Source organism: Dipodomys merriami, unplaced genomic scaffold (assembly GCF_024711535.1).
Source record: "Dipodomys merriami isolate MVZ:Mamm:240054 unplaced genomic scaffold, mDipMer1.0.p SCAF_68, whole genome shotgun sequence".
NCBI classification, from domain to species: domain Eukaryota; kingdom Metazoa; phylum Chordata; class Mammalia; order Rodentia; family Heteromyidae; genus Dipodomys; species Dipodomys merriami.
The window spans coordinates 3,375,965-3,398,649 of record NW_027206268.1 but is presented as its reverse complement, the minus strand read 5'-3'; the positions used below and the strand labels follow the sequence as shown (position 1 = coordinate 3,398,649).

Here is a 22,685-nt window from a genome sequence, read left to right as displayed (position 1 = left end):
GAGTACTAGCCTTGAGCAAGAAAAGTCAGGAACAAAGCCCAGGCCCTGATTTCAAGCCCTAGGGGGCACACGGACACACACACACACACACACACACACACTCTCTCTGAAGATCACTGTTCTAGAGCTTAAAATTGAATTGTTGAGAGCTTGTCCATCTGTTTGTCCAGCTAACAAGTCTTCAAGGCAAAGTACAAGGTGCATATTTCTTATTCTTAGCCCCAGAAAAATGACTAAAAGTTGATCATTAACCCTTTCCAAGATTTAGCTCATAGCCAGGGGTTTCAGAGTCCAGATTCTGGATTGAGATTTTAAGGTTAGTGATTCAAGTTAAACATTTTGGAGCCAGGTGCCAGTGGCTCACGCCTGTAATCCAAGCTACTCAGGAGGCTGAGATCTGAGGATCTCGGTTTGAAGCTAGCTGGGCCAGGAAAGTCTATGAGACTCTTATCTCCAATGAACCACTCCAGGGAAAAAAAGTGAAGTAGAGTGGTGGTTCAAGTGGTAGAGTGCTAGCCTTGAGCAGAAAAGCTCAGGGACAGCACCTAGGCCCTAAGTTCAAACCTAACAACCAAGAACAAAAACCAATATGGGCTGGGAATGTGGCCTAGTGCAAAAGTGCTTGCCCAGCATGCATGAAGCCCTGGGTTCAATTCCTCAGTACCACATATACAGAAAAAGGCCTAAAGTGGCACTGTGGTTCAAGTGGTAGAGTGATAGCCTTGAGCAAAGACGCTCAGGGACAGCGCGCAGACCCTGAGTTCAAGCCCCACGCAGACCCTGAGTTCAAGCCCCAGGACTGGGGGGGGCGGGGGGAGATTATTTCCTGAAACATTATTTCCTCTTATTTTAAGGGCAGCTGACGCCTGTAAGCTTGAAGCTCGCCCTGGTACTCTCCATTGTTTTGCTCACTTGAGCCATGCCTTCAGTCGGGCATTTTGCTGGTCAGTAAGATAGAATCTCGCAGAACATCCTGCCAAAGCTGCCTTTGAACCTCCATCCTCAGATCTCCACTTCCTCGAGTTGCTTGAACCGTGGGTATGAGCCATTGGGGCCCAAACTCCTATCTGTTCTTTTTCTTCTGCGACCAGGACTCCAACTCAGGTTTTGCCATTTTCAAACACAGGCTGGTGCTGTTCTACCTGAATCATGCTTCCATCTGCTCTGTGTTTTCTTGATTATTGAGGCTAGGCCTCAAGAGTTCTGGTAAAATCGTGAGTTAAAGTCTATTAGTGAGATCTGGAGCCTGGCCATCTCCAGACCACACACATTTTCCAAACTATTCTTGAAAAATATTCTTTCCTAACCAACTCCTTGGCCTCTGAGGGAAATGAACACAGATGGTCTGTCTCTTTCTCCAGAGTCACTTCTAGAACATTCAGAGCTGCTATCTTAAAAGTTCCCCCCACATATTGGTACCACCCTTTTAGCACTGCCTTGATCTCCACTGTTGTACAGTGAGAAAATAGAGAAGCCACATTTTGAGTGATTGTTTTCTGGAGGCTTTATTGGAGTGCAGGGGGTCTGCAGGCCGTAGACTCCAGTCACTAAGGCCAGACCAGCAGCCTGCAAATACACTTAACAGGGTTAGAAAACAGCCAGGGGGATGGGAAGGTGGCTCAGTGGTAAGACTATTTGCCTCGCATGCATGAGGCCCTGGGTTTGATTCCTCAGCACCCCATAAGCAGAAAAAACCAGAAGTGGCGTTGTGGCTCCAATGGTAGAACGCTCGCCTTGAGCGGAAGAGCTGAGGGACGGCGCCCAGGCCCAGAGTTCAAGCCTCATGACTGACCAAAAACAAAAAAAAAAAAAGAAAGAAAGAAAACTGAGCCATGAGAGCCAGAGAGAAAAGAAGCAGCAGAAATACAATACCAACAAACCAGATCCACTCCAGTGGGGAGCTGAAGTGGGACGCCATGTTGACCGGAAGAGGGCCAGGGGACACATATGGCAACACAGAGAGCCACAGGCATAGTGTGACTGAGCCTGAGCTCATCTAGGCCTAGGTAAGGGTCAGGTGGGGCGGCAGGGCCACAGGCAAGTCCCGTCCCCACCTCCAGGAACTCAGGCCCCTCCAACACCTGGGAGGTGGGACTTCCCTGCCTCCACCGTGAAGACAGGGTGGCACCAGTGAAACCCAAACCCTCTCATCCACCACATGGCCAAGATGGCGCTGGTTCAACCCAGCATCTCTACTTCACCTCAACACCCAATTCTCCACCCACAAGGACATCAGGTTTGCTTCCCGCCCCCCCCCCCCCATTCCTCTTACACCATCTTCAGACACTTCATCCACCTGCGTGGATCCTTGGACTCCCAAGCCTCGGGATTCCCAGCCTCCCAACAGGAAGAAGGGCCTTCAACTCTGCTCCACTTAAAGCCACCCACACCGGGCCTTGAAATGCCTGAGCTCTTCTGCTCATGGCTAGAGGTCTACTTCTTCTGAGTCACAGCTCCACTTCCGGTTTTCTGGTGGTTCACTGGAGGTAAAAAGAGTCTCACCAACTTTCCTGCCCAGGCTGGCTTTGAAGTATGATCCTCAGATCTCAGCCTTCTGAAGACCTAGGATTACAGGCGTGAGCCACTGGCACCCAGCTTCACTTTTCCTCTTGATATTGCACGTGGTTAGTTGTTTCGCAAGCTTGGTGAGGTAAGGCAAGGAGGAAGGAGAGGACACATTCTGCTTGAAGGCTTTAAAACCAGCTATAAGCTATGGCGCCGGTGGCTCATGCCTCTGATCCTAGCTACTCAGTAGGTTGAGATCTGAGGATCCTGGTTTGAAGCCAGCCCGGGAAAGGAAAATCTGTGAGACTCTTATCTCCAATAAACTACCAATAAGCCAGAAGTAGAGCCTGTGCTTCAAGAGCACTAGCATTGAGCAGAAGCAGCTCAGGGGCCCTGAGTTCAAGCCCCAGGACCTAGGATTACAGGCTTGAGCTACTGGTACCCAGCCCTTTCTAATTTCTTACCCGGCAGTAATTCCAAAACTTTCATCCTTCACCTGATCCACTCTGGTTATCTTCTCCGAAACTAGAAGATGAAACACTCAAACTTAGGCCTGAAGCTACTTTATTACGATCTGCTTGAGTCAAGGACCCTATAAGTAATTGTAGTACCCACTTTCTGGTATGTGGGTGATTGGGAAACTCCCTTGACCCTCAGGTTGAACCCCTGGCCATAGGAACCCAGGTGGGAGATAGATGTAAAGAGGTTAAATGGTCCTGAAAAAGACAGGCATTTTTTTTAGATACGTCCCCAGGAACAAACTGGCTGTATTCCAAAATTTCAATTTTAAGTTGACTGTTAGGAATGCAGAACACACTTTCCCTTAGAAACAATGCTATGAATAATTGCAGGGATTCCCCCCCGCTCAGGAAAACCCACTATGGAAACTAGTTTAGCCCCTTCTGGAACGTGACATGATCTCATCTGCTAAGATATTTGAGATTTGCATGTAGAGCACCCCCCAAATTCTTAGGACTCTGAATTATAAACGAGCTTGCTGTGCACATAGCTAACCACCCCAACGACACTATGCACTCTTTGAGAGCTAGGAGCTGTTGAATTATTCATTTTGTATCCTGAATGCTTGGCCTATAACTGGCAATAAATGTTGGTTGCATAAATGAATGGATAAATTTAATAGGCAGTTGAATAGTGTGGCAAGAATCTTAGGGAATGAAAACAGTAACATTTCCTGACTACTTTTTAAGAGGTGTCGGCTACTGTACTAAGGCAACAATACAAAGTGCTTTGTTCAGGCTAGAATTAGGGATGAAGAAGCTGCAACGAGTGTTTATATTGGAGGTTAAAAAAATAGGTATCACCGCCAGGTGCTGGTGGCTCACGCCTGTAATCCTAGCTACTCAGGAGGCTGAGATCTGAGGCAAGAGAGACCATGAGACTCCTATCTCCAATAAACCACCAGAAAACTGGAAGTGGTGCTGTAGCTCAAGTGGTAGAACGCTCGCCTTGAGCTGAAGAGCTGAGGGACAGCGCCCAGGCCCAGAGTTCAAGCCCCACGACCGACCAAAAAAAAAAAAAAACATACAAAAAAATAGGTACCACCAGCATGATGCTAAGCTATGAGGATACTGGTTCGAACCCAGCCCAGGCAGGAAAGTCTATGATACTTTTTTTTTTTTCCTTTTGGTCGGTCGTGGGGCTTGAACTCAGGGCTTGGGCGCTGCCCCTGAGCTTCCTTTGCTCAAGGCGAGCATTCTGCCACTTGAGGCACAGCACCACATCCAGCCTTTTCTGCTTATGTGGTGCTGAGGAATCGAACCCAGGGCTTCATGCATGTGAGGCAAGCACTCTACCTCTAAGCCCCCTTCCCAGCTCTCCAGTGCATTAAAAATAAGTAAAATATTATGATCATCTGTCCGTCTCAAATATATTTCTGTAACATTTTTGTTTTGAGATGTAACATTTTCTGTAACATTTTTGTTTTGAACTCCTGACCACCATGATTCTCCTGCCCTGGTTTTCCAAGTGCTGGGATTGCAACAGCACATCGTTTTTGTTTGCTGTGTGTGTCGGTCGTGTGTGTGTGTGTGTGTGTGTTGGTCGGTCATGTGTGTGTGTGTGTGTGTGTGTGTGTGTGTGTCGGTCGGTCATAGGGCCTGAACTCTGGGCCTGGGCGCTGTCCCTCAGCTCTTTAGCTCAAGGAGAGTGCTCTACCACTTGAGCCACAGCACCACTTCCGGTTTTTTCTGCTTATGTGGTGCTGAGGAATGGAACCCAGGGCCCCCATGCATGCAAGGCAAGCGCTCTACCACTGAGCCACCTTCCCAGCCCCTTGTTCACTTTTTTGACACTAGCTCAGGCTAGTCTGGCATTTTCCATAAGCCTGGGTTAACATGTGTTTATCTGTCTTGTATGTTGATTTACAACCCTTCAGATGTATGCCTAAATGTGGTATGAGCAGGGTCATAGGTTAGTTCTATTTTTGGCTTTTTTGTGAAGCCCAATATTGATTTCCACAGAGGATCTTTTTTTTTTTTTTTCTTCCTTTCCTTTTTCAGTGCTGTGGTTGAACTCTGGGCCTTACACTTGCTAGACTGCCATTCTACCATTTGAGCCATGGTCTAGGCCTTTCTGCTTTTGTCATTTGTTATTTACTTATATTTACTTTTTGTTTAAAGATTGCTTTTTAATAAAACTCAAACTAAATGTTAAAAGTTTAAATACCTGAAAGGATTACATACTGAATCAAATCACTCTAGGCAATAATTGATTGGTGGTCCTGCTGGACATCTCCCAAAAGGACTAAGTCCAGTTACTGTTGATCTTAATCAATGTGTGTGTGTGCAGATACTGAGGCCTGAACTCAGGGCCTGGGATGACTTCCCTTAGTTTTTTTGTTTTTCTCTCTCTCGAGTGTCTTTCTACCAATTAAGCCACAGCTCCATTCCGGTTTTCTGGTGGTGATGAGTCTCCTTGACTTCCCTGCCTGGGGGAGTTTTAAACCTGGATCCTCAGATCTCAGCCTCCTGAATAGTGAGGATTATGAGTGACGAGGATTAGGAGTGTCAGGTGCCTGGCTGAGTCTTGTCTATCATTATCTATTACCAGTTTCAACTAGTTTCATAAACTAGAATATAACTGGTTTCTCTCGCTCTCTGACAGAGACTCACACAATCAACACAATTTATCTTCATTTGGGAAGTACACAGCTCAAGGCTTACTTTTTTTCTTTTTAACAAACTTAGCTATGAGAAAGTCGGTTAATGCCTAACAAGTAATCACTTGCCTATAGTGTCTGCTAATTTATACTATTTTGTGGTTGTTTTCCATCCTCCATGTGTCTGAGAAGACCTTCCAGGGTGCAGTAAAAATAGAACCATATCACTGTTTTTACTTGAAGGTGAGCTTAGAAAAAGATCTCAAGAAAACTGGCAGATGGAGCTCTTAAAAACGAGTTAATTTTAGAATGCATGTCACTTTCCATCTACGAGACCTACCAAATAACGCCCCCCCCCCCCAACATCTCCACTTACCCAGCTTCAATGCTCCACAAAACCAGGAGTTGGGATTCTTACTGCTTCTCAGCAGTACTAGACAAACCAGACCCCACCACCCAGAACCTCCCTCCAAGGGGTCAGGGACAGCCCGCCTCGGAGGGACCCCACGGGGCTCCCCGGCCCGGCTTCCCGCGGGAGCCCTGGGCATGGGTGGAGGCTCATCGGCTGAAGCTTTTATTTATAGCTCAGTGTCTCTGGCTTTTTGTTGTTGTTGTTCTTGGTCTTCAAAGACCCACATGGCTGTGTGTGTGTGTGGGGGGGAAGGAGAGGGTGAGGGGGGGGCGGGAGCCAGGCCTTTAAAAACAGATGGGGGTCCCGCGGCCCTGGGGCCTGGCGGAGGCCGGCGGGGTGCGGGGCCCCGAGGCCGGGGGATGCGGGGAGCGGGGGAAGGAAGGAAGGAAGGGTAAGAAAAAAAAAAAAAAAGCAGCGTGCAGCCTCCACGGAGAGGGGAGGGAGGAAGAGGAGCCGGAGGAGCGGCTGCTTCACGCCCCGGGCAGAGGGAATCTGAGAGCGCGCGGGGGTGGGGGCGGTGGGGAAGGGAAGGGAAGGGCCCGAGCTGGCGGCACAGCGCAGGCGCCGTCGGTCGGCGGCGCGCCACGCATGCGCGGTGGGGGCCCCGGGTGGGCGGGCCGTGGGGACGGGGTGGGGGGAGAGGAGAGAGGAGGAAAGGGGGGCGGGGGGCGGGGCCGGCGCGAGCGGGCTAATGTGTTTATCCGGTTTGCTGGGTGGGCGGTCAAGGCGCACGCGTCGGGGCGAAAGGCGGTAGCGTGGAGGGAGGGGGGGGTCCGCGCATGCGCAGAGCCCACCGGGCGCTCTGGGAAGGGCGTGTGTGCGTGTGTGTTGAGGAGGGGGGGAAGGAGGAAGAGGTGGAGAAGGTGGAGGAGGAGGAGGAGGAGGAGGGGGGTGTGGGGGAGTTCTCGGAGAAGCAGAGGAAAAGGGAAGCGAAGGGAAAAGGAAAAGCGAGGAGGAGGGGGGGCGCAGGGAGGGGTGAGCGCGCGGTGCGCATGCGTGCGAGCGCCAGCGACGGCGGCGGCGGCGGCGGCGTCTCGGGGATGACAGTGGCTGTGCCCGTTGGGGTAACGGTCGTCGTCGTCGCCGACCAGGCCTCCGGGCGCCCGTAACGACCCGCGGGGATCCGTTCCGATCGTGACCAGGCCGGGTCCTCACCGGGAAGTGGGGTGTGGGGGGGAGCCCTAGGCCGGCGCGTGGAGCCCAGCGTGTGGCGGGGGGGGAGGGAGGGGTGAGGGCGGCGCGGGGAGGGGCGCGGCGGGGCCGGGCGGCGGCGGCCGGGAGCGCCGAGCGCCCGCCTAGGCCGCGGGGCGGCCCGCCGTGGTGTGATCGTCGCTCGGCGGGAGGAGCCGTCCGTCCCAGTGCCGGGAAAGATGGCCGGGCGCTGAGGGGGCGGCGCTTGGCGCGGAGTGCGACCCCCTCCCCCTCCCCCCGAGTGTGTGCGTGAGCGTGTGCGTGTGCGCACGCCCGCACGCCCGCCCGCGGATCGAGGGCCGCCGCCGCCAGCGCCACCGCCGCGGCCCCGCGGGGCCTGCTCGCCGGGCCCGGCCGCCGCCGCCGCCGCCGCGGGGGCCCGCGCACTTCCGCCCGCCCACTTTGAGCCTCGCCAACTCCGGGAACCGCCGGGGCGGAGAACCGGGGCGCCGCCGTCCGGGCTCCCCCCCCCCGTCCCTCCCCTCCTCCCTCCCCCCCCGCGTCCGAGCATGGCGAGGGCGAGGGCGGCGGCGTTGGCGGGCCGCACGAGCGGCAGCAGCGGCGGCAGCAGCAGCAGCAGCGGCGGCGGCGTCGTCCGCCGAGGCCGCGATCGCTCGCAGTAGATTCCCCGGGAAAGGAGGAGAGCAGACGACGGGAGCCGCCGCCCGCCCGCCCCGGAGTCCGCGTCGTCGCCGTCGCCTCCGGCGATGGAGTAGACGCGATCTGATCCCTCCGCCCCGCACCCCGATTTTTTTCCGTTAACCCCGCGAGGACTGCGCCGCCTCCCCCCCCCCGCTCGGATTATTCATTTTGGTTTTGTTTCTTTGGGGGGGGGACTGGGCCTCTCGGCTCCTCCCGAGGCGCCCCACGCCGGGGGGGGGGGGAGAGGGAGGCGCCTCCGCGGCGGGACATGCGGCTGGAGCGCAGGCCGCCGCCGCCGCCGCCCGCCCGCCGAGCCGCGGGGCGAGACTGAGCCGCCGCCGCCGCCGCCGCCGCCGCCGCGCGCGCCCCGGGCCGCGCACCCCCGCCGGGCCGCCCCGCGCGGACGCGGCCGCCGCGCGCTGCCCCCACCCCCGCCCCACCTCCCTTCCTCTGGCGCTGCGCTCTCGGATCCGCCAGCCTCAGGGACGGAGGAAGGGCGCCGGGGGGCCCATGTGCGGGAGGGCCGTCCCCGCTCCACTCCCTCGCGCGGGCTCCGGTGGCGGTGGGTCGCCGGCGTCCCCGGGCCGCGCCGCGCCCCGTCGGCCATTGTCCCGAAGCTGGACCCGGGATTTCTTCTCCGCCGGGAGCGCTCGGAGCCGCAGCGTCTGCAATGAACCCGGTGAATGCCACTGCTCTCTACATTTCCGCGAGCCGCCTCGTGCTCAACTACGACCCCGGGGACCCCAACGCCTTCACCGAGATTAACCGGCTCCTGCCTTACTTCCGACAGTCCCTCTCGTGCTGCGTCTGCGGTGAGCACCCCCCCCCCCCGGTTCCTGAGCGGGCGGCGGGCTCGGGCCGTCCGGGTTCCGGCACCCCCCCCCCCCCCGGCCCCGCGGCTCCAGGCGGCGGCGCGGTTTGGCTGGGTGCGTGTGTTGACTTTGGGGCCAGGCCCGGCTTTGAACTCGGGGCCCGGGCGCTGACACCCGGCGGCTTTGGCTCCGGGCGGGCGCTGCGCCGCGGCGTCACTTCCGGCCCCCCTTCCGAGGGGTTGGCTGGCGAGCGGAGCCTCCCGGACGCCGGGCTGGCTTCGAACCGCCGCCCCCCGGTCTCGGGCGCCCGGCCAAGAGCACGTGGCGGGCGGAGCGGTGAGGGGTCCCGCCGGGCCGGGGCCGGGGCCGCGGCACAGACCGGCAGCGAGCGCGGGCGGCCCGCCCAGCGCGGAGAGCGCGCGGCTCCGGGAGGAGGCCCGGGGCTCCGAGCCCCGTCTCGCCAGGTCCCGTCCGGCCTCGGGCCCGCCCGGGCGGCGCAGCGCCGGGGGGAGGCTGCGGTGCGGGCCGGCGGGGGGAGGGGGAGGCCGGGGTGAAAGGCCGGGGTGCGGGCCGGGGTCCCGGGAGGCCGGGGTGCGGCCACGCGCCCGGCTGTGATTGGCCGCGCGCAGGTCCCGGCTCCCGTGTGAGCGAGCAGCGTGGGGCCGGCGCCTGTCCGGGGCGGCGCGGGGCCGCCCGGGGCCCTGGCTCCCCGGTGTGTGAAGGTGAAGCCGCGGCCCGAGCCCGGCCTCGCGGGCGCCTCCCCGGCTCCCCAGGCGCTGCGCGGAGCGGCCCGCGCCCGGCCCCCGCCCACCGCGCGCCTGGGGAGGTGGCGCTGGCTTCCCCAGCTGTTTCGTGTTGGGGGGCCGGCAGCCTGTCTGTCTGTCTGTCTTGCTCGCGGGTGACACCTGGGGTTGGATTCCCTGCTCACCGAGCAAGCGGGTTTAGCGTCTGGGGAAAAGGCCGTGTTTTGGACGGTGTGCGCATGCCCGGGATTTAATTTTCGTGTTTCTCAGTTGTGGGAGTTACTGTGCAGCCTGAGACTAGCTTTGAACTCACGGTCCTGACCTTGTCACCACGCCACGTAGGGTTGGAAGTTGTTAAGGACAGGCTCAGTTGTGAGGGTCTGTTTGAACTCTTTCCAAAATTCCAGCCTGGATTAAAAAAAAAACAACGAGGAGCTAACGTCAGCACTTGGGAAGGTCTGAAGCTGGGCTACATAATAAGGAGGCCCAGGTTAAAAGGAAAGTTAATAAGCGTAACGACAGCCACCTTAAAACCCGTCTTGGCCACAGAAAGGGCATTTCCCTGATTTATCCCCTCTCCTCCTAGGCGTTGGTGGCTCTGCTTGTAACCCTAGCTACCAGGAGGCAGAGATGTGAGGATCTTGGCTGGAATCCAGTCCAGGCAGGAAACTCCACCAGACTCTTATCTCCAATTACCCGCCAAAAATACCGGAAGTGGAACTGTCAGGTGGTAGAGCACTAGTATTGAGCAAAAGCAGCTCAGGGACAGAGCCTCGATCTTGAGTTTAGCCTCAGGAGGAGCGCACGCACGCGCGCGTGTGTGCACACACACAGATTGGGTCCCCACCAAGTGTGGGAAAGCATATTATGAAAGCATATCATTTGTTTGAATTCAGCTCAATCATTTAATTGGCTCTGTACCAGGGACAGTTCTAGCTGAACAGCATATAAATTCATATTAATGCATGTGTGGGCAGTCTTATTTCACGAAAATGACAATCGTAAAAATTAGCTTCATTCTATTGTGCAACAGGTCTCTAATGTTTGACCCCAGCCATATCTTTTCAGTTTTGTTATCATGGTACTCATACATATTTTTTTCTTCCACAGCCAAATTGCTTGTTTTCATCTTTTCACGTTTTATACCTTCCTCTTCTTTTTCTTTTTATTCCTTGAAGTTTCTTCTACCTTGCATATATGTATGCTTTAATTCATCAACTCTTTGGTGCACTTTTTTTTTTGGCTCAGTTGAGCAAAAAAGTTCACTGGTTCTCTGAACCTCTAGAACCTGTTGTTCGTAAGGAATTTCTGCCAATGCACTTTTAAAAACTAGGATTCTTCTTGTGTATCCAGATTTTAAATAAACTTTTAGGGGAAATTCTATAACTCATTTTGTTTTTTGTGCTCCTCCTGCATGGCCCTCCCTGTTTCTGACACGTGGGGGAGGGAGGTGGTGGGAACATGAGGGAAGGAGGCAGCCTTACATGCTTTGCTTCAAGTTAGGGTTAAGGCTTAGCTTTTCTTTCCACTGGCACAAACGTTGCTTTTAACTTTTGCCACAGTTTTCTTTTTCTGCTGTAAGCACATCCCCCCCACCCCCATTTGTGTTTTAAGTAACTTGGAAAACAAACGAGCAGATCTGCAGACTCGCTGGCTAGCACACACCGGGTACTTCCCGTCCCACCTTCCACAAGAGTAGAGTAGGAGGAGGTGAGGGAGAGTCTGCATTGTCAGGTCAATTATTGTCAGCCTAGATTATTCACTAGAATTACAGGTTTTGTTGTCATTGTTCTGTGTGTTTTCAGTTGCTTTGTATATTTAAACCTTTTGAAGCTTCCAGTGAATTGGATAGCAGTGCTCCAGAGAATAACTGTTCTTTCTAGGCCACAGAGACACTGCTGGAACAGTGAATTTTGTCTACTGTTTTAAGTGTCAGGTGTTTGGTCCTGTTCTATCAGACTATCAGAAAGAAGAATGGCTTTTCTTTCGATGGCATAAGAGTTGATAAATTATACTCTAGTGGTTTTAGGTTTTCATTGAGATTCTCAATCATCAAATGATACAGGCTCAAAACCTGTTGGAACTAGAAATTACTCTTGAAGATAGGGTTAGAGATTTGTAAATATTTATGGTCAGATCACTGCTGAAATATACATAAATGTTTTCTGTTTTTTTTTTTGTTGTTTTTTTGCTGTTAATGAAGGTTTGAACATCAGGCCTTTAGGCTTTCACAGAAGCCAGCCCAGGCAGGAAAGACCATGAGTCTTATCTCCAATGAGCCACCAGAAAACCGGAAATGACACTGTGGCTCAAAGTGCTACCCTTGAGCAAAATGGTTGAGGGACAGCGCTCAGGCCTTGAGTTCAAGCCTCATGACTGACAAAATTTTTTTTTTTAATAAAATGGGGGCTGGGAAGGTGGCTCAGTGGTAGAGTGTTCGCCTTGCATGCATGAGGCCCTGGGTTCAATTCCTCAGCACCACATAAGCAGAAAAAGCCAGAAGTGGTGCTGTGGCTCAAGTGGTAAGAGTGCTACCCTTGAGCTGAATAGCTGAGGGACAGTACCCAGGCCCAGAGTTCAAGCTCCACCAGGACTGACAAAAAAAAAAATAGTAATGGGCTGTAAATTTCATATTTTCCAAGGACATAGGATGACATATGGTGGCCAACTTTATTTTTTGGTTGGTTGTGGGCTTGAACTCTGGGCCTGGGCGCTGTCCCTCAGCTCTTCAGCTCAAGGCAAGCGCTCTACCACTTGAGCCACAGTGCCACTACTGGTTTTCTGGTGGCTCCTTGGAGATAAGAGTCTCAGGGGCTTTCCAGTTTCAGGCTGGCTTTGAACTGTGATCCTCAGATCTCAGCCTCCTGAGTAGCTAGGATGACAGGCGGGAGCCACCAGCGCCTGGCTTTTTCACATTTAAGTAGTACTCAGAAAACCTTATCATTTCATATTGTGGCCAGTGGGTAAATCCCACTGTGAGGAGGGTTGTTCTCTCAGGGTTGGGAGCCTTGCTATGCTTGCTCACTTTTGTACTCTAGACCTATTTGTTGATGGGTAATACTTAATGCCACTGAAAAGAGAACATTTTAGTATAATCAAAGTATTAAGGACATGCTCCGGGAATAAGAAATAGTCTCTTTATAAAATTAAATAGATTGAGCTTTATGAAAGACTTTCTGTTTCAATTTCCTTATTTTTCTCATTTGGCCATTTGTAAAACAAAACATTCAGGACCCACACTGAATGCAGAAGTACTAAGGATCTAGAATCTGACACTCTTTAGCAGAAATTCTTTGCTCATGTCTGAGAAAACAATAGCAAGGAACTTTTTATATGATTTGAATACTAATCATGAACTAGTTTTATACTGTGTCATTTGTTTGACCATTTCACTCATTACTCTTGACTTTTTTCTGCCCAAGCCTGAGACTCTGATACCTGAACCACACCACAGCTCTCCTTCCAGCTTTTTGCTAGTACTTTTGTCAGTCTCCTCTGAATCGCCAGGCGTGCAAGCAGGAGTCATCAGCCCCAACCAAAACTCAGATTCTTTCCCCACCTGGTCCTGAGCCTTGAACTCTGGGCCTGGACACTGTTCCTAAACTCATTTTGCTCAAGACTAGCACTTTACCACTCAACACCATTTTATTTCTGTGATTAATTGTAGATAAGTCTCCAATCCTCAGATCTCAGCCTCCTGACTAGCTAGGATTACAGGTGTGAGCTACCAGGGCCCAGCTTTCAAACTCAGATTCTTCATTGTAGCAGAGCTGAGTTGGATTTTGAGGCTTTGTAATCTGTATTTTGATTGTTGGGCTTGGCGGGAGAGATTTGGAGGTCATCTTAAACATGTGAAAAACAGTACTTTAGTATAAAAGAGTGAGTGCCAGCAACTGCAAATGATGTTTCTTGATAGGTGTAATCAGTTTTAAAGATGCTGTTGTATGTTGGGATGAGTATTAAGAAGGTAAAAAGTAAACCTGGTTCTGTAGTACACTTTGAAAAAAATTTTTTTTTTTTGGTTGGCTGTGGGACTTGAACTCAGGGCCTGGGCTCTGTCCCTGAGGTCTTTTGCTCAAGGCTAGTGCTCTATCACTTTGAACCACAGCTCCATTTCTGATTTTCTGATGGTTAATTGGAAATAACAAGTCTCATGGGAACTCCTCTGCTCCAGCTGGCTTTGAACCTGGATCCTCAGATCTCAGCCTCCATAGTAGCTAGGCTTACAGGTGTGAGCCACTGGTGCCTGGCCCAATTTTGGTGTATTTTTTAATCTAGATTTATTGGTCAGCTTTGGATGTATGTAATTGTGCATAATTTGACCAGCCTGTATTGTTTTATTGGTAATTTCACGAGTGATTATCACTGCTTTGTTAAAATAAGAAAAGGGAATATCTCAAAGGTGCTCTTAACTGCAAATACCTGATAAATGTCTCCCCTATGCAGTTATTAGCACTCTCCTTTTCTTCTTACTAGAATATGAAATGACCTGATGAGGGTTCATGAATAGTTTGAGAACCTGAGTAGTTTATACATCATCCATTTAATAATCTGTGGTGAGTGCTTGCTTGCTTTTCTCGACTCTAATGATGACTGACTGTTGAGGCCTACCTTAAATAAATTACTGATTTATCACTCGAGTGCTAGACCATAGTTCTAGATTAACCTAAGAAACAAAAGTTAAACTCAGGGGCTTTAACGTAACTTGGTTAACCTTTTTTTTTTTTTGTCTGTTGTGGGGCCTGAACTCTGGGCCTGGGCGCTGTCCCTCAGCTCTTCAGCTCAAGGCTAGTGCTCTACCACTTGAGCCACAGCGCCACTTCTGGCCTTTTCTGCTTATGTGGTGTTGAGGAATTGAACCCAGAGCCTGATGCGTGCAAGGCAAGCACTCTACCACTGAGCCACATTCCCAGCCCTCTTGTTTTTAAATAAGTGTTCAGCTGGGTGTCAGTGGTTCATACCTGTAATCCTAGCTATTCTGGAGGCCGAGATCAGAAGATCACTGTTGGAATCCAGCCTTGGGTAGGAAATCCTGTGAGCTTCTTCTCTCCAATTAACTACCAAAGGCCAAAAGTGAAGCTGGGAACACACATAATAGCCCTTGTTAAAACAGGAGTATCAAATCATTTAGTTAGAAGGTGACTTGTAAAGCAAAATATTTGGTGAAATACAGGATTTTTTTTCTTCCATCCTTTTCTGTCTTACAGCTTTTTCCTCCTACTTAAAAAAATGTTTAGCTGTATCAAGAATATCAATCCTATAATACACACCAACACTTATACTACCACCAACAGTGATGACTGAAAACAAGAAAAATAAGGATACAAAGGATGGGAGTCACTTTTGTATATTATTATAAAGTCATCTGAAGCAGTTACTCTGATTGTACTGTCATATTTGATGTAAAATTACAGTTATCTTCATTTTGCTCTTGCTTTGTAGATGTTCTTTAAAAGTTTAAATACTTATAAAGTATTAGCAATTTGAATGGAAATCTTAGTAAAACTTGAATTGTTTGTTCCTATTTTGCTTCTGTCTCTCCCAGTAGGCAATCAAAAAATTTAAAATCCTGGGCTGGGAAGGTGGCTCAGTCAGTGGTAGAGCGCTTGCCTTGCATACCTGAGGCCCTGGGTTCGATTCCTCAGCACCACATAAGCAAAAAGAAAAAAAGCTGGAAGTGGCGCTATGGCTCAAACTGAAGAGCTGAGGGACAGCGCCCAGGCCCAGAGTTCAGGCCCCACAACCGGACCCCCCCCAAAAACAAAATTTAAAATCCTATTATTTTGTCTTATTGATGTTGGTACTGGGGCTTAAACTCTGGGCAAAGCTGCCTTGCCTTAAATTCCCTTTATTTTTTTTTTTTCTGGTAGGTCATGGGGCTTGAACTCTGTGCCTGGGTGCTGTCCCTCAGCTCTTCAGCTCAAGGCGAGCACTGTACCACTTGAGCTGAGCCACAGCACTATTTTGTTTTTCTGAGTGGTTTATTGAGATAAGACTCTCACTGCTTTTCCTGTCTGGGCTGGCTTTGAACTTGATCCTTAGATCTCAGCTTCCTGAGTAGCTAGGATGACAGGCGTGAGCCACTTGCCCACCCGCCTGGCTTTCCCTAAATTCTTAATTTGCACTTTTTCAAAATACAGTGTCTGTGGGTTAAAGTTCTAGTTATGAAAAGTAATTTTCAAATACTGAGCAGGAGCCAGCGCATGCTTGGCCGCTCTGGCCTGTAATCGCAGCTACTTGGTTTGAAGTCAGCCTGGGAAGGAAACTGTGAGACTATTTATTCTGAATTAACTACAAAAAGCTGGAAGTGGTTTTGTAGCTCAAGTGCTACAGCACTAGCCTGGAGTACTAAACTCCAGGATAGAGTCCAGTCGCTGAGTTCAAGCCCCAGGACTGTCACCAAAAACACAAAAAAGAATTTGTGAATAGGTATTAGATTATATGTTGCTGTATTGTTTACAGTGTTCTTTTTGTGTCTATCTTTTTTTTTTATTTGTCAGTCATGGGGACTGAACTAACTCTGAGCCTGGGCGCTGTCCCTCAGCTCTTCAACTCAAGGCTAGTGCTCTACCACTTGAGCCACAGCACCACTTGCGGCTTTTTCTGCTTTCATGGTGCTGAGGAATCGAACCCAGGGCCTCATGCATGCAAGACAAGCACTCTACCACTGAGCCACCTTCCCAGCCCATCTAACTTTTCTTTTAATGGAGTTTTACCGGGTACTGGTCGCTCACACTTGTAATCCTAGCTCCCAGGAGACTAAGATCTGAGGATCATAGTTCGAAGCCAGCCCAGGCATTAAGTCCCCATGAGACTCTATCTCCAATTAGCTACTAGAAAACAGGAAGTGGTGCTGTGGCTTAAAGTGGTAGAGCACTGGCCTTACAAAAGAGCTTTGGGAATTCAAGCTCTAAAATGGTCCAAAAAAAAAAAATGTATTTTTTTCCTAATCAAGCTGGCCACCAGTGCCTGTCATCATAGCTACTCAGGAGCTGAGAGCTGAGGGTTGTGTTTCAGAGCCAGGTCAGGCAGGAGAGTCCAGGAGACTAGCAAAAAAAAAAAAAAAAAAAAAAAAAACACCAAAAAAACAGAATTGGGACTGTGTCTCAAGTGGTATAAAGTACCAGCCTTGAGCAAAAGAGCTCATGGACTGTGTCCTGGCCTTGGTACACCAAAAACTAACCAGATTTTTGGTTTTTGTTTTTGGTCCATCATGGGGCTTGAACTTCAGGTTTAAGAGCTGTCCCTGAGCTCTTTTGCTTAAGGCTAGTGCTCTACGACTTTGAGCCACAGCTCTACTTCTGGTTTTTTGGAGATATAGGAGTCTGATTTTCCTACTCCGAATGTCAATGAACTATGACCCTCAGATCTCAGCCTCATGAGTAGCTACGATTACAGGTGTGAGCCACCAGTGTGTGGCTTAATCAAATTAAAAGAAATAGATAACCATGTATCTAAAATGGCATGTTAACATATAATTCCAAATACAAGTTAAGTCATGAGTTAAAGAGGAAAGACTTTTTTTTGTCTTTTCTTTTTCAGTGCTGGGGCTTGATCCCTTGGAGTCAAGCTTGCTACACAAGTACTTTACCACTGAGCTATATCCCAGCACTAAAGAGGAAAGACTTTTGTAAGGGCAAAGACCAAGTCTCATTGGCTCTCTTTTCCCACTGGTGAACACAAAACTGATGTGTTGTAGCAATGTGACATTGCACTGGATCTCGAGAGTTGTGAACCTAGTTTAAGCTTTCCATAACAGATCTTCTTAGCCTTTGAAGATTCTAGTTTGAGATAAAAGGAGGGAGAATATGGCACAGAGTACTATTAAATATTCCTCCAGTTTGTGTAAGGTGGATTGTTACTTGGTCCTGGTGAGTTTTAACTCATCTCGGTCTGGATAGATTCATGTCATCTTCACCCCAGTATATGATAGGAAACGAAATAATTTTACTAAAATCTTTGCTTCCCTTTATCCCTTTAGGACACCTGCTCCAAGACCCTATTGCACCTACCAACTCTACCTGCCAACACTATGTCTGCAAAACCTGTAAAGGAAAGAAAATGATGATGAAACCTTCGTGTAGCTGGTGCAAAGACTATGAGCAATTTGAGGAAAACAAGCAGTTAAGCATCCTTGTGAACTGCTACAAAAAACTGTGTGAATACATAACACAGACCACACTGGCACGGGATATAATTGAAGCAGTAGACTGCTCTTCTGATATTTTGGCTTTGCTCAATGATGGATCATTGTTCTGTGAGGAGACAGAAAAACCCTCAGATTCATCTTTTACTTTGTGTTTGACACATTCCCCTTTACCTTCAACCTCAGAAGTCACGACTAATCCTCAAGCTAGTTTGTCTCCAATGTCTGAAAGTACCCTCAGCATTGCTATCGGCAGTTCTGTTATCAATGGTTTGCCTACTTACAATGGGCTCTCGATAGACCGGTTTGGTATAAATATCCCCTCACCTGAACACTCAAATACTATTGATGTGTGTAATACCGTTGACATAAAAACGGAGGACCTGTCTGACAGCCTGCCACCTGTGTGTGACACAGTAGCCACGGATCTATGCTCCACCGGCATTGATATCTGCAGTTTCAGTGAAGACATCAAACCCGGTGACTCCCTCTTACTGAGTGTGGAGGAAGTACTCCGCAGCTTAGAAACTGTTTCAAATACAGAGGTTTGTTGTCCTAATTTGCAGCCAAACTTGGAAGCCACTGTATCCAATGGACCTTTTTTGCAGCTTTCTTCCCAGTCTCTTAGCCATAATGTTTTTATGTCCACCAGTCCAGCACTTCATGGGTTATCATGTACAGCAGCAACTCCCAAGGTAGCAAAATTAAATAGGAAACGGTCCAGGTCGGAAAGCGACAGTGAAAAAGTTCAGCCACTTCCAATTTCTACCATTATCCGAGGCCCAACGCTGGGGGCATCTGCTCCTGTGACAGTGAAGAGAGAGAGCAAAATCTCTCTCCAACCCATAGCAACTGTTCCCAATGGAGGCACCACACCCAAAATCAGCAAAACTGTCCTTTTATCTACTAAAAGCATGAAGAAGAGTCATGAACATGGATCCAAGAAGTCTCACTCTAAAACCAAGCCGGGTATTCTAAAGAAAGACAAAGCTGTCAAGGAAAAGCTTCCTAGTCATCACTTTTTGCCAGGAAGTCCCACCAAGACTGTGTACAAAAAGCCCCAGGAGAAGAAAGGGTGTAAATGTGGACGTGCTACTCAGAACCCAAGTGTTCTTACATGCCGTGGCCAGCGCTGCCCTTGCTACTCTAACCGGAAAGCCTGCTTAGATTGTATATGTCGAGGCTGCCAAAACTCCTATATGGCCAATGGGGAGAAGAAGCTAGAGGCATTTGCTGTGCCAGAAAAGGCCTTGGAGCAGACCAGGCTCACTTTGGGCATTAATGTGACTAGCATTGCTGTGCGTAACGCTAGTACCAGCACCAGTGTAATTAATGTCACAGGGTCCCCAGTAACGACGTTTTTAGCTGCCAGTACGCATGATGATAAAAGTTTGGATGAAGCTATAGACATGAGATTCGACTGTTAAATCAGTGGGTCTTCAAACCTACCTCTGGTAGGGAAATAGCTACAGTTTTACGGCAGCTATGGTTCTGTTGGTTTAACTTGCCGGAGCTCCTGCATATAGATCACTTGTATCAAGTGTTTTCATTGATAAGTTATATGTGTTAGTGTCGGGGAAATAGTTTTCAGATAATGGAGGAGTAACCCTACAACTGTTATGTTCTTAGTTCTTACAGAACCTCATAGTTCAAGAACAAATGCTGATGCAACTGATTTATACAGAATGAACTTTGGCAAGGAGAATAACATTAACCTCATTGTTTCTGGTCATGCTTTGTGCATAATCAAAGTTTATGATTAAATGTAAGGAAGTGGTATCGAGTCAGTCCATATAGATTGTGAGACTCTTTTTGTGAAAAAGTAGCCACTAGTTTATCCCGAAGACTCAAGTGTAGCTCTCATGCCACACTGACGTTTCTTCTGTTGAAACGCTGATGTGCCCAGTTCAACTTTTGTGCTGACTATTTAATACCATTTCTAAGATCATGAAAATTAGCTACTGGTATGTAGCAGTTCTTAAATCAGCAGTATTATGGAAGAAAATTTCCCCCTCATTAGAATGTTTAAGAAATCTGTCTCTTGAAAAAAATGTGAACAGATTGTCAGACTACAGATCCTTAACCATTTTTCCTACAAAACTTTGAACCGCCTGTCTTGCGAGGTCTGACTCATTTCTAGGGAAAAATTCTGAGATCCTTCCTTCACTTTGAGCAACGTTCTAATTGGACAAATGATGTGAAGAGCATTTATTCTGAAGGTATTTGAATTCAAACAGTAGTACATGACAATATTTTTTTTTAAGTTTAAAGGTTTTATTTAGAAATTGGGATTTCTTTGAAATTTTTTTTGGAATAATGCCCCAAACATACCTATATTTTTGCATTTCTATTAATTGCCATTGGCCACTCTTCTCTTCTGTTTATTTGCCACAGACTTTATTTTGAATATGCTCCTTTTTTTTTTTTTTTTTTTTTTTTTTTTTTAGGGTGCTATTCATTATGCTGGCTTCTTTATCGGGGCCTGATAAAATGCCTTTTTATGAAGCCTGTGCAGTTAGGTAGGTCTAAAGCTAGGAGGATTTTCTTTAGAATGCTTTTTTGCATGTAAAGCACAAACTGTTTCAGTTTAAATGTACTAATTCCCTTTAATTTTTAAGGGGAAAACAAACATTCTGTTGAAGGGAAATCTGGTCAGTTGTTTGAAGAGCACAGCCCAAGTAGACGAGGACTGACTAGGTATAGAGACAACCTTGATTTTAAAGAGTTGCTACTTTGACAGTGCTTACTGTAAGAACATACTGCTGGGAAGACCCCAGTTCCTATTATGTCTCCAGATCTGACAAGTGTTGGAGTTATGTTTTGATTTGGCACACAGCATGTTCAATGATGGTTACTCACCTCGTACAAGACATGGAGAAGAATCCTTTGGACACAGAGCAGATGACACCTTCTTCTGTTTTGTAGTGTATCCTGGTGTCATTTTCTGTGAATGTGGTCAGGTAGAGTTGTTTTGTTGTCTTTTTGTGTGTGTGTGTGTGTGTGTGGGTGTGCGCGTGCGTGTGCGTTTTTTTTTTTTTCCTTTTGGTCTCTTTGGTGGGGTGGGGGTGGGCTAAAGCCATAGGAAGAAAAATGTGATGTATGTGTCCCGTATGTACTATTTTGTTTTTGTTTTGCAAGAAGAGTTGAACTATTTTTGATAACAAGAGTAAATGGTGGAAAATGCTTCTTAGTTGTCTTGTCTTTATTTGCTTTCCAAGTTTTGGAATTTTATTTAATTCCTCTAAGTGTTAGCTGTGTCTTAATGAAAAATGTATTTACCTAAAGTTTGTAACAGTTTTGTGTTGAACCCAGATGCCCTGCTATATAAACTTGTAAATCTGTTCTTTATTCACTAATGATCACTGCAAAAATGACTAGAAATGAAATTGTACACATGGATGATTAGAATATATTTTGCAAATCTCCCAAACTTTCCTAATACTATGATTTTAAAATTATGGAGTACTTTATTGCTTCCCAGGTTTGATAATCTTAGTTTTGTGTTTTTTTGATGCATGGGAGGTTGGCAATATAGGCAAAGTGGAAATCATTAGTATGTGAGGACCTTGATTGTTATGTAATATTGCCAATGATGAATTCAGGTTGTTTTTAGCACAAGTTTCTCTTTTTTATGCTGGTATTCTCACTGCCACACTTTTGAAAACCTGTATTACACCTTAAATCTATCAATAAATGATAGTTTTCTAATTGTATGTTGTAGAATACTGAGGAGTTTGGGACAGCATGCTGTAAACGGTCTGTACTAACTTGGGGAAGAAGAACTATATTGCATTGGTTTTTACGTTTGTCTTTACGCCATGAGTTGTTAAGGAATTCTGACCAATGAGTGACAAGGGGATTACTACTGACTGGGTGTCCTGGACTTCCCCTCATCAGGCCACAGAACAACCAAACCAGAACAGCACTTAGAACAGCCCATCCTGAGTGTCGTCCTCAGTCCTCATTGCCATCATGTTACTACTATCATTATTTCAGTCCTTATGATCATAAATAACCAAATTGTCTTTTACCTTAGGCAATAGTTTTGCAGCTGACAGTTCTATCATTTTGGTTAACTTAAGCTCAGCTCTTCTGTACTGTAGAGATGCAGTATGGTTCTTGGGGAGGAATTCCATTTACTTCCTTTTGTTGTTTTCTTGAAATGACTCCACGGTTACCTTACTGAAGAAAAGTAGAAATTTCATAACATGAGAAATAAAATTGTCTTTGAACATTCTATAGGTAACTAAGTGCTTTAGGAAACATTGAATTCAAATTCTGGTAGTGTCTTTATGTACTTTGGACAGTAATTTCTTTTTCTACTACTTTACAAATTTTAGGTACCAAATAACATGCAAGTATACACATTCTTTGAACATAACACATGACGGATAAGCTAGTGCCCCCCTCTAACGCCTGTGAACCCTCACCTCTGTACCTTGGCCAACCCTATCCTAAGTGGAAAGCACTTCTCAGGTTGAAATATCCTTCTGGATTTTTTATTTTTTAGCTGGCTGTGGGGCTTGAACTTGCCCTGGGCACTATTCCTTGAACTTTTCCCAAAGTGCTAATGCTCTACCACTTTGAGCCATAGTGTCACTTCAGGTTTTCTGGTGGTTATTTGGAGATAGAGTGTCATGGACTTTCCTGCCTGGGCTCGTTTTGAACTGTGATCCTCAGATTTCAGCCTCTTAAGCACCTAGCATTGCATTACAGGCTAGATTGTGTGTGTGTGCGCGCGTGCACGCGTGCGCAGTTGTGGGTCTTGAACTCAGGGTCTGAGCGCTGTCCCTCAGCTCTTCAGCTCAAGGCCAGAGTTCTACCACTTGAACCACAGTGCCACTTCCAGTTTTCTGGTGGTTCACTGGAAATAAGTCTCCCAGACTTTCTTGTCTGGGCTGGCTTTGAACTGTGATCCTCGGAAGTCCGTCTCCTGTGTAGGGTTATAGGCATGAACCACCAGGGCCCAGCCATGCTAGATTTAAAACAAAACCAAAACAAAACTTTTCTTCATAGTGTTCCCACCACAAAGAGTTACTCTATTTGAAACTCGTTTGTCTACAGCATTACTCAGACATGAAATTTTGTGACTGAACAAAAGTTATGTGATTAGTGA

The 22,685-nt window shown here is 48.2% G+C and overlaps 2 protein-coding genes and 1 long non-coding RNA gene across 3 annotated transcripts in view; 1 reads left to right on the top strand and 2 right to left on the bottom strand.

Moving 5' to 3' along the window:
- Nucleotides 1–1,509: 1,509 nt before the first annotated feature.
- LOC138816005 (uncharacterized) lies at nt 1,510–6,519 on the bottom strand. The gene is made up of 3 exons (XR_011368537.1): nt 6,000–6,519; nt 2,970–3,030; nt 1,510–1,787 (listed from the first exon to the last, which is right to left on the bottom strand). It is a non-coding gene; the product is annotated as an uncharacterized lncRNA (long non-coding RNA).
- A 1,799-nt stretch (nt 6,520–8,318) lies between these two features.
- Nucleotides 8,319–20,753, top strand: Msl2 (MSL complex subunit 2). The gene is made up of 2 exons (XM_070005470.1): nt 8,319–8,680; nt 17,405–20,753. Exons 1-2 carry the CDS (start codon nt 8,539–8,541, stop codon nt 18,994–18,996), a joined length of 1,734 nt encoding a protein of 577 aa, XP_069861571.1. The 5' UTR covers nt 8,319–8,538; the 3' UTR covers nt 18,997–20,753.
- Nucleotides 19,822–22,685, bottom strand: part of Ppp2r3a (protein phosphatase 2 regulatory subunit B''alpha) — an 88,375-nt gene continuing 85,511 nt past the window's right edge. The window contains exon 15 of the mRNA XM_070005468.1: nt 19,822–21,751. Coding sequence (XP_069861569.1) covers nt 21,706–21,751 — 46 coding nt within the window. The 3' untranslated portion in view covers nt 19,822–21,705. The remainder of the gene's footprint in view (nt 21,752–22,685) is intronic.